Source organism: Ictalurus punctatus, chromosome 10 (assembly GCF_001660625.3).
Source record: "Ictalurus punctatus breed USDA103 chromosome 10, Coco_2.0, whole genome shotgun sequence".
NCBI classification, from domain to species: Eukaryota; Metazoa; Chordata; class Actinopteri; order Siluriformes; family Ictaluridae; genus Ictalurus; species Ictalurus punctatus.
In genome coordinates this window covers 3,420,479-3,435,986 of record NC_030425.2, presented here as the reverse complement: position 1 = coordinate 3,435,986, position 15,508 = coordinate 3,420,479, and the positions used below count along the sequence as shown (strand labels likewise).

Here is a 15,508-nt window from a genome sequence, read left to right as displayed (position 1 = left end):
GCTGCCAGTGAAACTGGTTCCCTTTAACTTATGAATGATGTGACGCTGACAAAAGCCGCAGGAAAAATTCTGTGTATAGGACAATATTATATGTTCACATTCAGCAAACGCTTCAAAACCAATTGGGGTGGCACATCACAGTGCAGAAGGACAACGTCTTGAAGCAAACTTTTTTAAGGCAAAGTGTGGAATGTTCTGCAATGGCTAAGTCAATCACCTGGCCTGTATCCAACTGAGCATGTATTTCACTTGCAGAAGGTAAAACTCAAAGCAAAAATGCCCCTAGAGCAAGCAGGAGCTGAAGATCATTGCCGTAAAGGCCTGCTAGAGCATTACTAGGATAGAAATACAGAGTTTAGTGATGTCTATGGGATCCAGACTTCATTGACTGCAAAGGATTTGCAACCAAAGTTTAAAATGACCATTTAATTTATGATTATGTTAGTTCAGCCATGACAACATTAGGAGTAAAATTGTGAGCTTTTATGGATGGGGATGGAGTGTGTATAGGTTTGGTCTGACAGAATAGATCTGCAATGCTGCTGACGCTGTAGTATGAACACTCCCCACTTCTCCTTGTTGCTTCTATTTATTCTAGTTTCATTATAACAATTTAGTTTTATTAGAACATTGCCAGATTTTCTAGTGATGATTCCATGCCTCTTTGTTTAAATGAAGTTTCTGGAGTAAAATCTCCGTTTGCTTGATACTTTTGATTCATGTCTTTTTTTTTAACTTCGATTTTTGAATTGCTACTGCTCCAGTACACTCAAAGTCCTAATAAATTCAATGAATGTCTTTATCTAATGTCAAAATAAATTACTGTTAATGTCAAAAACTATTTTTTTGTTGTGGTCAGTGGACAAGGCTTCATGTCTGTTAACTAGCTAAACTTTCTTGTTCTGCTCCATTGCACAATGATAAAATAACCATTGAAATTTCCCAGAGATGTCATAATGAGTGTGGTTATTATTCAAACTAGCCTATCATAGCAAGATTTACCAAATCATCAGTTTCAAATAATGACCTTGATTAGTTCACTAACAACAACAACAACAACAACAACAACAACAACAACAACAATAATAATAATAATAATAATAATAATAATAATAATAATAATAATAATAATAATAATAATAATATCTTTCTGGGGTGGCCAGAGCGGTGGCCATGCTTCATGCTAGGGTGGCACTGGCCACCCCAGCTATGCCCCTGCTACTCAGTTAAAGTTAAAAGAGTATAGCTGGGTTGTGCTAACATTGCGAGACTAGTTGGATAATGTACACAAGGTTCGAAATTGTGACCATTCTGGTCACATATGCTCCCGAAATTTCATCTGTGCGCCCTTAAAATATATTTGGGAGCATTTGTGCAGGTGCAAATAATTGTTGTGATGCGACCTGGTTTCATTTCTCTACAAAATGTTCGCTAATTACTGCACAATACGTGCCTGCTGTGAGCTGATGCAGTGACCGGTCCACCATTATATCCAACGTTACATAACCAATTAAACTTTATCTTTACATTCTTCACTTTAATGCAGATTTTAGATTGGTTAATATTAGCCGTCAATCACTCCCTTTCACTGCGCTCCGTTGTCACGTGGCAGGGAGCTAACTATGGGATTGATTGTCCATCAGAATTATTGCAGTCACACATTAAAAAATAATAAGCGTGAATCAAAAATGTAAAAACACATTAATATATAAAAATATATTGTACAAAACTGAAAAATAAATGTAAAGTTATCAGAATAGCAAAGAACGTGGTCACGGATTTAAAAATTATAAGTGTGAATCAAAAATTTTAAAACACATTTACAATTATATTGCACAAAACTGAAACATGAATTCAAAGTTTTCTGAATCGCACATAAAATCATGTTTCCTTGGTTATGTTACTGTGTTTTTTGTGCTCTCTAGCATGTTCTGCTCATGTTGTCCTTTTCTGAATGCTTATGTTGTTTTTCCCTTCACGCTTTTTTCCACATTCTCCGCTTGCTTTTCCAAATATTGCAATTTGAGTTTCATGTAAATCAGGGCGGGCTTTAGCGTCACCATTGGTCGACTACAGCTCCTCCTCTAGCCAATTAATCAAAGAGGGAAGTTGACGTCACTCCACTGCGACTCATGGCTGTTGTGTTCATAGACAACAACAGACTCTGCGTTGGCTGCTGGATCGTAGGTCAACGTCGGCGCAAAAGTAATAAATCTCAGCTTATATTATATTTTATATTATAAACTAAATTGCAAATAATCAAGTTTTTCATCTTTACTGCCATTTTTCTGCAAACCGACTTTTATGACAAGCTCCTCGTTTCAGCTGAGCGACTGACATATTGTGAATCTTACTGTAGTTAGCTGGCTGGCTAACTTTTTTGACCTGGAGACAAGAATAGCTAAAAGATGGGGTTGAAGACAGAAAAAGCCATTTCCACAGTGAAAAAAAACTTTTCATGTACATTAAAGTATATTCCATTAGGGACGTCTTAGCATTTATTAACCAAGAACAATAAGGAAATCTATGCTTGACAAGCGTTTATGTCGATGAATAATTTTCCAAGTCTAACTATCGAGCTTCTAAGTAACTGAAGACAGAACTTTTTTTTTGTACTTCACGTAGATCATAAACCGTTGAAATTGTTTGAGAAATGTAAACATTATTGTGCTTTTTATCCAGAAAAACCGCAGTCTTGCCCTGATCAATATGGCGGACGCGTTGACCTATTGCAGCACCGGGCAAGTGCTATGTTGTCTATGAACACAACAGCCATGAGTCGCAGTGGAGTGACGTCAACTCTTTAATTGTTTGAATAGTGGAGGAGCTGTAGTGGACCAATGGTGACGCTAAAGCCCACCCTAATTTACATGTAACTCGAACTGCAATATTTGGAAAAGCAAGCGGAGAATGTGGAAACAAGCGCAAAGGGAAAAACAACATAAGCGTTCAAGAAAAAAAGAAAAGAAAAATGTGCAGAAAATGTTAGAGTAATATAACCAAGGAAATATGATTTTGTGTGCGATTCAGAAAACTGTGGATTCATCTTTCAGTTTTGTGCAATATAATTGTAAATGTGCTTAAAATTTTTTGATTCACAATTATTATTTTTAAATCTGTGATACTTTTGACGGGAAATTAATCCCATAACTAACTAGTGCGCAAAATTTAAAGAGCTGAAGCGAGAAGATGAAAAGTTATTGTGGCAAATGTTATTGAAGCTTGCACGGCCATTATTGTAGCTCGCACGCATGTCATTGGAGCTTGCGTGCACGAACATCAATAACATGCATGCGAGCTCCAGTACCGCGTGTGAGAGCTTCAATAACATTACAACCTTACAATTAGAGGGACAGTGGTGGCTTGGCAGTTAAGGCGCTGGGTTACTGATCAAGCCCCAGCACTGCCTAGCTGCCACTGTAGGGCCCTTGAGCAAGGCCCTTAACCCTCTCTGCTCCAGGGGTGCCATATCATGGCTGACCCTGTGCTCTTCCCCCAGCTTCCTGACATGTTGGGGTATGCGAAGAAAAGTGTGTGATCAATAAAGACTCATTATCATTAACTGTGAGAGGAAAATAGATTTTCACAGGCGGAAAGGGGAGAACAATCTCTATGCTCTACTCGAGCTAACTTTTTCTGTTTGTCAACAATGGGCGGGCCCAACTGGCTTGACTGCAACCTCAAATGTCATTTTCTAACTAATATTTCCGGAAATCAGTTCTGATTGGCTGCCTGCCAGTATGGCGAAACATTAGTGAAGTTACCTGTTCTTTCATGAGAGTCACGACTACATCCACGGACTCTCTTCACATGAGTCATTTATTTTTTCTTTTGTTGATAGTCGTTTGGCATAGATTTGCTTCCATACAGAGGTTGCAGGTAACAGTACGTTTGCCACCGAATCCATACATTTTAAGCGTGAGTTGTGGTGTTGTTTTAAAATTACAAAACTATCTATCTATCTATCATCTATCTATCTATCTATCTTGGCTTCAGAGCAGCACATTTCACAGAACCTGCCCACTAGATCAGCCAAATTGTCATTAGTTCTCATCCTTCTCGACCTTTCAGCAGTGTTTGACACAGTCCACCACGAAACTCTCTTGTCCATCCTCATTAGTGCAATTAGCATAGCAATGGTTTACTCCCTACCTGAAGGGTCAGTCATATCAGATAACGGAGGGGATCCACATCTTCTCCACATAGACTATTCACTGGTATCCTTCAAGGCTCAGTAGTTGGTCCTCTTCTGTTCTTCATTGGTGCAGTCATATAATCACATGGGTTTTCATACCACTGCTATGCAGATGACCCTCAAGTCATCCTCTGATTTCCTCTCTAGGACACTCATGTTTCTGCTCATGTCTTTCAGACATCTCATCAGCATCATGGATGGCAGCTAATCATTTGAAATTTAATACCACAAAAACTGAACTTTTGTTCATCCCTGTGTCAGATTCTTGTGCTCTCACTGGACAACTCTCAGATCTCACCTTCTATCACTGCATGCAACCTTGGGGTCACCATGGACAATCAACTGGCCTTTATCTCTCACATTACTAATCTGACATGCTAATGCAGATTTTTCCTTTACAACATCAGAAGGATTCGTCCATGTCTATCCACACAGGCCACTCAGGTGCTTGTTCAGTCCCTTGTCATATCAAGACTGGACTACTGCAACTCACTCCTGGAAGGTCTGCCTCTGTGTGCCATTTGCCCTCTGAATCCAGAATTCAACTGAATCAATTGTTTTCAACCTTCCTAAGTTCTCTTACACCACACCATTGCTACGATCCCTGCACTGGCTTCCTGTAGCTGTCTGCAACAGATTTAAAACACTTATGCTTGCCTAGGAAACCAAAAACAGGCCGGCACGCACCAAACTTAAAGCGCGTATATGACCCCACACTGCACCATGCTCAGTCCAATCTCTCAGGGTACACGGAAGGCATGCATCAAGACTCTGGAAAGAATGAACTCGATGAAAAAGAGAATTTCATTTAGTCTATTGCCAGCGATCACCTGTAGCTTAGAACAAAGTCATGGGCTGTTATGCAGATAACTCCGAGGTCTGGCAAATGTTTGAGGTGAGAAGAAGAAAGGGGACAGAAAGCCACTGAAGAGGATATTGTATTTTATAAAAGACTAAATCATATGGTCAGCATGTGATTTTCACACGAAGGTATCCAGGTATTAAAACGTTGTCCCTGGCATTAAGGAGCAGTGAAACAGAATTCAGGGTTGATCCCTTTTTTCACGAAACATGGTAAACGCCTCTGTGTGCACATAACCATTTTGTTTCTTGTTTAAATAACTTTCTAAGATTCTAAGCTGCTTTGATTTTTTCCCTGCATATTTGTTTTATTCATTAGTAGTTTCCCAAATATGAACTAAAATATTTGTATAGGCAATTTATTTTTGAACAATAAAAGATGTTTTTACATGTACTCAGCTGTTCTGCAGAACTTTCCATGTTGCTACTGACTGCCACAAGCACAACCACTTGTGTACATCCCTGTATAGAGTGCTACCACTCTATTAGGAACACCATGCTTATACTTTTGATTTTAAAACAGTCTCAATTCTTCATTGCATGGATTCCACAAGGTGTTAGAGACATTTCTTTTAGGGCTCCTGGTAGATGCTGAAATTAATATGACTGCACATTTGTCAGCTACACATTCATGCTACAACATCTACCACATCCCAAAGGTGCTCTATTGGATTCACATCAGGTGACCAGGGTGGCCAATGAAGTACACTGAACTCATTATCATGCTGGAAGTTTTCTAGAATAGATAAATGGTGAACATAAAGGGATATCTGTGGTCATCAACATTTAGTTGATGCTGTGTTAGTATTAAGCGACCCAATGTGTGCCAAGAAAACATTCCCCACATGGTATGGGTATGTCCAATTCTTCCCATTACAATGGCAGTGGTTTCTTCCTCAAACAGAAAATTCTCAACACATTTATGTTTTACAGTAATGTACAGTAATCTCAGTACAGACAGGCAGAAAGTGACACTATACAGACATTTAAAGAATGAAAAGAGGATAATAAAATATAAACGAGAAAAAAAGGTATTGTTAATTATGTTGTTATTTAGGGAAATCAGAGCAATTGTTATGTATAGCACATACCAGGTTCATATCTACTTACAATTGCATGATGGTAGTTCTTTCCACTGTGAGCTGTTGCAGGATATTAACCGTTTCCCAGTTATTGTGTAATTATTTCGACATATGTATTCCACTTGATGCTGACTGTGTGAAGTAATAACTGCATTTTCAACACTGGGAGGAATACCTATTTAACATGAAAAGAATCAGCATGTGAGTTGTTATTAAACTAAAGTTTTTTTTCTTTCACTATTTTACAATGAATTGAAAGTATAGTATGAGTATAATTCTTGTTTATACAATTTCCTGACTAATCATAATCAAGGTGGGATTAATAAGAGATTATATCTGGAATTCTCTACTGACTGTTAAAATATTCTAGTAGATTTTGCCACAGTAGAAATAAGACTTCCAGTCAACTAAATTGGTGGTCCTAAACAAAAATGTCTTACATTGACAGTCTTGCCACGTTCCACTGATACATTTAAAACAACATGGTTTTGATTCACATTCAAACTCTACTGTTTCCTCATTCTTATACCCTTTCTTTTCTTGAATTTTCTTTGCATGAACATTGGGTATTTGTCCACACTGATCATTAGCTGTAAAGAAGAGACAAAAAACATGATACAGGTAAAACAGCATTTCGTCTCACATTAACACTATACTGTGTCCTCTGAAAAATAAAATCACTTACGTATACACAGTGGTGCATAACTCTGTGGGCCTTCAGTGCAGATTACCACTCCCCACCATTTCTCATCAAATGCTTTATTGTTTGCGTGACATGAGTAAGAAAATCCTCCGGGCAATTTATATGTGAACCCATTTTGCACAGAGGTTTTTGCACAAGTTGTTTTTTCTGTAATAATAATAATTATAATAATCATCATCATCATCATCATCATCTTCTTCTTCTTCATAAGCACAACTATAAATACAATGTGTAACATTTGATCTCTTTCTCTCCCTCCTTGTTCCCCCATGTAAATGGTTATAATTGTTATTTATTTGCGTATCCCGTTTACTGCTTCAATGATGATTATTTGCATGATAGCACTCTATTCATTTGTTAAATTCACACATTTATTTGTACAAGTCTTTAAATATAGAGTGAATGTCAGGTGGATTTTTTAATGTGATAACCTGTGCAGTGTATAGTGAAAATGTATTCTGTAAATCAGTTTAAGCGTTTAATGGGTATTTAATGCTGCAACAATTAGTTGGCCTATTCATGGATTTTTACAATCAATGCATTGTTTACTCAACCAACAACAGTTATAATGTAGCCCAAAACTACTGTAGAATTCAGTACACCACTGAAACTGCTACAGGACAGCAGCAGATCTGCTTCTTTTGTTAACTATCACCAAACAGCACTGTGTGAAAGACTGATTGTTTTTGTTTGTTTGTTTTTTATGGTTACAAGAAACAAACTGACTGATTTCACTTGCAACATAAAGGTTGCTTGCTTGCATGAGATAGAAAAAATACAAGCCAAGGAAATGTTCAACTGAAAACAGGGAATATATTATTACTAAATATTGGTCATATTGGGTGCGTGCTATTTTCTTTGCTCCATGATCTTCATTTCTAATCAAATATTAGGTCCTGTAGCATATCACATACACACACACACACACACACACACACACACACACACACACACACACACACACACACACACACACACACACACACACACACACACACACACACACACACAAACAGGATTAAAAAACAAGTGCCAATCCACCTACCAGCATATTTCTGGCTGGTAGGATGAGAAAAATGCAGTGAATGTGTTATTTTTACACAACATACTTTATGGATATGTAGTTTAAACCAGTGGCTTTCAAAGTGGCGGCCGCCAGGGGGCTCCCGTGGGGGCTGAACAATTTGATGTGAAAAATAAATGCATGATTTGTTATATATATGCATTACTATAACATGTTAGTTGTACCAATACATATTAAAATCACATTTGCTATACCTAACTTTCTAATTGCTAAACAGACAAAACATCAACGTAAAAAAGAGGGATATATTCAGAAGTCTGTATTTTTAATGTGTTTTAAAGACATCTTGCAACAGGGGGACCTCGGTCAAATGTTAATGCCATTTGGGGGGCCTTGCCCTGGAAAAGTTTGGGAACCCCTGGTTTAAACAGTTCCTGTTAGTTCCAGCAGCTATAAAGTAATTCCCTCACCATCCTTTCTATTTTTCTCTATAATATGACAAAGATGCGGCTTGTCATGTTATTAATAAACCACCGTGCACCTGTATTCGGAAGACTTTTCCTTGGCAGAAACCCTAAAGGAACAACATTACCTTTGACTCTTACAATGTGCCGACACTGAAAACTCCTTCCATAAACATTAAATCCAGTCTTTGTACAGAAAGTTTTACTCTTTATTAAATTTTATATATATATATATATATATATATATATATATATATATATATATATATATATATATATATATATTATTAAGAATAGACTATGTGGAGTATAGTAAGCAGTTAGAGAAAAAGTAATGTTTTAAATGAGCCCATTTATATAAACCTGTAATTTGTAATAATTGCTCATAGCATCAATGCCAATTCCAAAAAAGTTGGGACAGTATGGTAAATGCAAAAAAGAATAAACAGAAAGAGTTATTTGAAAATTCAATTCACCCTGTATTATATTCTAGTTGACTAACTAGCTGACATTGATTTGTACATTACCTTTACACTTCGGTATTTTGTCACTCCATTGTCCATCATCTTTGCAGTGTATTTCTTCTGGTCCCTCTAACATCTTGTTAGGAGATGCACACTTAAAGTGGATAAAATCACCATATCTTGCTTCTTCAGTGTTGTCTGTTGTAATCACATCGCCTAAATTGCTAATAATAGGGCATTTCACCACTGAGGGGAAGAAAAAAATCATCTTAGTTAATGACACTTTAGAGGCCAATTCCTGTGCAGTTGCACAACTTTTTCTAATGTTTTTTTATGAATGTCATAATTGTTACAGATTTTTGCTGGTTGGAACGTCATACTGTAATGTCACAATCATTTTGTATAGAATCACTGACCAGTCCTGCCCTCTTTCCCCAATCTCAGATGCTCTTGACTCGAGTGTCTGCGTGTGTTGGTGGGTGTAAGTTGCTTGAGGAAGATTTTGACCTAGAAAGACTAAGCAGCTAATAAACAAAGTAAATCCATTCTTGTTACAGAAAGCTTCACCTTATTAATGATCATATGTTTTGTTCTTGGTTAAATTTAATTTATATATTATTAAGAATAGACTATGTGGAGTATTTGCCATGAAATTTTGGACTGTGTAAAAATCATCAAGTCCCTGTAAATATCAGTTATAGAAACAGAAATGTATTGAACATGCCCATTTACATAAACCTGTCATGTGTAATAATTGTTTATAGCAAGTTTAGCTATTTTGCTATGTAAAATTGCTATGGCTTTCCAATTTCTGCTCAATTTCACTGCAGCACTCTGACAGCATTTTAGGCTCTTATTTTGTCTTCAGATATTTTCTGGAATGAGGGTCTAACTGCAAATTATTTAAGCAATACGCTTAACATCGGCACAGCCATAGGCACGCGCTGAAATTCAGTATAACCGCATGAGTGCAAGTGTGATATTGCGATATTGTGTTTATACAACAGTTCTAAAAACAATAAATTAATACAGCGTAAGTGACATTTCGATCACAATATGGCCAAATATTCTGTTGTTCCGCTAGCGGAAATAGATCCCAAAGAATCCACACTCACTTTGTAGCACATCGGCTAGTTGGCTAACTAGTTCACATTGATTTGCACATTCCTGCTTAAGGTGCTTCTGATAAAATTGGCATCCTTCATCCTTTTCATCTTTGTCTGACAAGCTTTCATATTTTAAGTCAAAAGTTATATTCATGAAAAATATGGTTTGACATGTCTGCTGATGATGTCACTAAAATTACTGTAGTAACTGTTCCAAACTAGGAAGTGGAATTTTATGTTGTAAACACAGACAAGCATAGTGCTAGAAATAGTGAAACGTCCCAATGAATTTGTAGTAAATATAAGCACTCTTTGAATGCCACTCAACCATCAAATGAGTGGACAGAAACTAACTGTTGTATAATAATAAATTGATACTTACATGTGCATTGCCGCATGTTTTCCCATTCCCCATTTTGGTTACAGGTGACAAAAAATATTCCAGGTTCATATCCTTGATTACACTTGAGCGCTATTTTTACATTTTTATTATAAGTATACTTTTGTATTCTCAGCACTTCTCCATGTGCAATCTCTGGTTTTTGACAAGTAATTTCTGAAATACAGGCAAACAAAAATAAAATTATTTTATACTTACCCACCCATTATAAACAAGTTAATAAACTTTTTTTGTAAATGTATACATACCAATACATTGTGGTTCTGGCTCCCAGCCGTTCTCTGTACATGTAATACTTGCAGCTCTATGTTTATAACCATATTCACATCTATACCGTGTGTTCTCCCCTAATTTATAAATGTGCTTGTTGTAGGGCGGATTATTTAACAGATGTTCACCTCTGGGATATTCACAGGTGATTTCTGCAAAAAAATATTTGTTTTCATTACTGTATCCTATAACTATGGTGTCAACAATATTTTAGCAGTCTTCATTTCTTGGTATTTTTACCCTCACACACTGGCCTCAATTCCCATTTCCCATCCTCTTTGCATTTAATATTTCGTGACACTTGCTTTGTTCCAAAAATCCAGTATTTTTTTGAGCATATAATCTCCACATATTCCCCAGCCAGAAATATATTTTTCCCTATTGGCTTTGTGCTGACAACACCAGTTGTGGGTGATCCAAGTAGACAAGTAATCACTGTTGATGCCAAAATGAGATCAAACAGAGAGCAGTTTAGAGATCTCCAAAACAGCCATTAATTTTTTTTAGGGTACACTGTATAAAGTATTTGCATATATTCATTTAACACCATCAAGAAATCAAACACTGGGGTACCACCTTCACATTCTGGTTTTATACTCCGGCCGTATTTTGTGCACCTAGGATTTCCAGGTCTGGGATTGTACCCTTGTTCACAACTATATTGTAGTATATTGTTTTCTTTGTACTCCTTATCAGGGTTAGTAAATCCATGTGGTATTTCAGGTGGCAGGCATTTGTTTTGTGCAAGAAGCAAATTCACAATTTTTGTTGCACAATATTGTGAGATTTGCTAATCATTTGTTGCTTGAGGAAGATTTTGACCTAGAAAGACTAAGCAGCTAATAAACAAAGTAAATCCATTCTTGTTACAGAAAGCTTCACCTTATTAATGATCATATGTTTTATTCCTTGTTAAATTCATTTCATATATTATTAAGAGTAGACTATGTGGAGTATCTGCCATGAAATTTGGGCTGTGTAAAAATCATGAAGTCCCTGTAAATATCAGTTATAGAAACAGAAATGTATTGAACGTGCCCATTTACATAAACCTGTCATGTGTAATAATTGTTTATAGCAAGTTTAGCTATTTTGCTATGTAAAATTGCTATGGCTTTCCAATTTCTGCTCAGTTTCACTGCAGCACTCTGACAGCATTTTAGGCTCTTATTTTGTCTTCAGATATTTTCTGGAATGAGGGTCTAATTGCAAATTATTTAAGCAATACGCTTAACATCAGCACAGCCATAGGCACGCGCTGAAATTCAGTATAACCGCATGAGTGCAAGTGTGATATTGCGATATTGCTTTTATACAACAGAAATAAAAACAAGAAATTAATACAGCATAAGTGACATTTCGATCACAATATGGCCAAATATTCTGTTGTTCCGCTAGCGGAAATAGATCCCAAAGAATCCACACTCACTTTGTAACACATCGGCTAGTTGGCTAACTAGTTCACATTGATTTGCACATTCCCGCTTAAGGTGCTTCTGATAAAATTGGCATCCTTCGTCCTTTTCATCTTTGTCTGACAAGCTTTCATATTTTAAGTCAAAAGTTATATTCATGAAAAATATGGTTTGACATGTCTGCTGATGATGTCACTAAAATTACTGTAGTAACTGTTCCAAACTAGGAAGTGGAATTTTATGTTGTGAACACAGACAAGCATAGTGCTAGAAATAGTGAAACGTCCCAGTGCATTTGTAGTAAATATAAGCACTCTTTGAATGCCGCTCAACCATCAAAGGAGTGTACAGAAACTAACTGTTGTATAATAATAAATCGATACTTACATGTGCATTGCCGCATGTTTTCCCATTCCCCATTTTGGTTACAGGTGACAAAAAATATTCCAGGTTCATATCCTTGATTACACTTGAGCGCTATTTTTACATTTTTATTATAAGTATTCTTTTGTATCCCCAGCACTTCTCCATGTGCAATCTCTGGTTTTTGACAAGTAATTTCTGAAATACAGGCAAAAAAAATAAATATATTTTATACTTACCCACCTATTATAAACAAGTTAATAAACTTTTTTTGTAAATGTATACATACCAATACATTGTGGTTCTGGCTCCCAGCTGTTCTCTGTACATGTAATACTTTCAGCTGTACGTTGATAACCATATTCACATCTATACCATGTGTTCTCCCCTAATTTATAAATCCGCTTGAAGTTGGGCGGATTATTTAACAGATGTTCACCTCTGGGATATTCACAGGTAGTATCTGCAAAAAATATTTGTTTTCATTACTGTATCCTATAACTATGGTGCCAACAATATTTTAGCAGTCTTCATTTCTTTGTATTTTTACCCTCACACACTGGCCTGAATTCCTATTTCCCACCCTCTTGGCATTTAATATTTCGTGACACTAGCTAGTGTTCCAAAAATCCAGTATTTTTTTGAGCATATAATCTCCACATATTCTCCAGCCAGAAATATATATTTCCCTATTGGCTTTGTGCTGACAACACCAGTTGTGGGTGACCCAAGTAGACATGTAATTACTGTTGGTGCCAAAATGAGATCAAACAGAGAGCAGTTTAGAGATCTCCAAAACAGCCATAATTTTTTTTTTTAGGGTACACTGTATAAAGTATTTGCATATATTCATTTAACACCATCAAGAAATCAAACACTGGGGTACCACCTTCACATTCTGGTTTTATACTCCGGCCGTATTTTGTGCACCTAGGATTTCCAGGTCTGGGATTGTACCCTTGTTCACAACTATATTGTAGTATATTGTTTTCTTTGTACTCCTTATCAGGGTTAGTAAATCCATGTGGTATTTCAGGTGGCAGGCATTTGTTTTGTGCAAGAAGCAAATTCACAATTTTTGTTGCACAATATTGTGAGATTTGCTAATCATTTGTTGCTTGAGGAAGATTTTGACCTAGAAAGACTAAGCAGCTAATAAACAAAGTAAATCCATTCTTGTTACAGAAAGCTTCACCTTATTAATGATCATATGTTTTATTCCTTGTTAAATTCATTTCATATATTATTAAGAGTAGACTATGTGGAGTATCTGCCATGAAATTTGGGCTGTGTAAAAATCATGAAGTCCCTGTAAATATCAGTTATAGAAACAGAAATGTATTGAACGTGCCCATTTACATAAACCTGTCATGTGTAATAATTGTTTATAGCAAGTTTAGCTATTTTGCTATGTAAAATTGCTATGGCTTTCCAATTTCTGCTCAGTTTCACTGCAGCACTCTGACAGCATTTTAGGCTCTTATTTTGTCTTCAGATATTTTCTGGAATGAGGGTCTAATTGCAAATTATTTAAGCAATACGCTTAACATCAGCACAGCCATAGGCACGCGCTGAAATTCAGTATAACCGCATGAGTGCAAGTGTGATATTGCGATATTGCTTTTATACAACAGAAATAAAAACAAGAAATTAATACAGCATAAGTGACATTTCGATCACAATATGGCCAAATATTCTGTTGTTCCGCTAGCGGAAATAGATCCCAAAGAATCCACACTCACTTTGTAACACATCGGCTAGTTGGCTAACTAGTTCACATTGATTTGCACATTCCCGCTTAAGGTGCTTCTGATAAAATTGGCATCCTTCGTCCTTTTCATCTTTGTCTGACAAGCTTTCATATTTTAAATCAAAAGTTATATTCATGAAAAATATGGTTTGACATGTCTGCTGATGATGTCACTAAAATTACTGTAGTAACTGTTCCAAACTAGGAAGTGGAATTTTATGTTGTGAACACAGACAAGCATAGTGCTAGAAATAGTGAAACGTCCCAGTGCATTTGTAGTAAATATAAGCACTCTTTGAATGCCGCTCAACCATCAAAGGAGTGTACAGAAACTAACTGTTGTATAATAATAAATCGATACTTACATGTGCATTGCCGCATGTTTTCCCATTCCCCATTTTGGTTACAGGTGACAAAAAATATTCCAGGTTCATATCCTTGATTACACTTGAGCGCTATTTTTACATTTTTATTATAAGTATTCTTTTGTATCCCCAGCACTTCTCCATGTGCAATCTCTGGTTTTTGACAAGTAATTTCTGAAATACAGGCAAAAAAAATAAATATATTTTATACTTACCCACCTATTATAAACAAGTTAATAAACTTTTTTTGTAAATGTATACATACCAATACATTGTGGTTCTGGCTCCCAGCTGTTCTCTGTACATGTAATACTTTCAGCTGTACGTTGATAACCATATTCACATCTATACCATGTGTTCTCCCCTAATTTATAAATCCGCTTGAAGTTGGGCGGATTATTTAACAGATGTTCACCTCTGGGATATTCACAGGTAGTATCTGCAAAAAATATTTGTTTTCATTACTGTATCCTATAACTATGGTGCCAACAATATTTTAGCAGTCTTCATTTCTTTGTATTTTTACCCTCACACACTGGCCTGAATTCCTATTTCCCACCCTCTTGGCATTTAATATTTCGTGACACTAGCTAGTGTTCCAAAAATCCAGTATTTTTTTGAGCATATAATCTCCACATATTCTCCAGCCAGAAATATATATTTCCCTATTGGCTTTGTGCTGACAACACCAGTTGTGGGTGACCCAAGTAGACATGTAATTACTGTTGGTGCCAAAATGAGATCAAACAGAGAGCAGTTTAGAGATCTCCAAAACAGCCATAATTTTTTTTTTTAGGGTACACTGTATAAAGTATTTGCATATATTCATTTAACACCATCAAGAAATCAAACACTGGGGTACCACCTTCACATTCTGGTTTTATACTCCAGCCGTATTTTGTGCACCTAGGATTTCCAGGTGTGGGATTGTACCCTTGTTCACAACAATATTGTAGTATATTGTTTTCTTTGTACTCCTTATCAGCGTTTGTAAATCCATGTGGTATTTCAGGTGGCAGGCATTTGATTTGTGCAAGAAGCAAATT

At 36.3% G+C, this 15,508-nt stretch overlaps 1 protein-coding gene across 2 annotated transcripts in view; it reads right to left on the bottom strand.

Annotated features, from left to right (window-relative positions):
• Positions 1 to 15,508, bottom strand: part of LOC108270919 (complement factor H) — a 58,002-nt gene that overhangs the window by 21,050 nt on the left and 21,444 nt on the right. For both annotated transcript variants that reach the window (XM_053683165.1, XM_053683166.1), the window contains exons 9-19: positions 14,728 to 14,901; positions 14,463 to 14,636; positions 12,637 to 12,810; positions 12,372 to 12,545; positions 10,810 to 11,004; positions 10,548 to 10,721; positions 10,282 to 10,455; positions 8,857 to 9,039; positions 6,824 to 6,988; positions 6,579 to 6,728; positions 6,167 to 6,313 (exon numbers count right to left, since the gene is read on the bottom strand). In XM_053683165.1, coding sequence (XP_053539140.1) covers positions 6,167 to 6,313; positions 6,579 to 6,728; positions 6,824 to 6,988; positions 8,857 to 9,039; positions 10,282 to 10,455; positions 10,548 to 10,721; positions 10,810 to 11,004; positions 12,372 to 12,545; positions 12,637 to 12,810; positions 14,463 to 14,636; positions 14,728 to 14,901 — 1,884 coding nt within the window. The remainder of the gene's footprint in view (positions 1 to 6,166; positions 6,314 to 6,578; positions 6,729 to 6,823; positions 6,989 to 8,856; positions 9,040 to 10,281; positions 10,456 to 10,547; positions 10,722 to 10,809; positions 11,005 to 12,371; positions 12,546 to 12,636; positions 12,811 to 14,462; positions 14,637 to 14,727; positions 14,902 to 15,508) is intronic.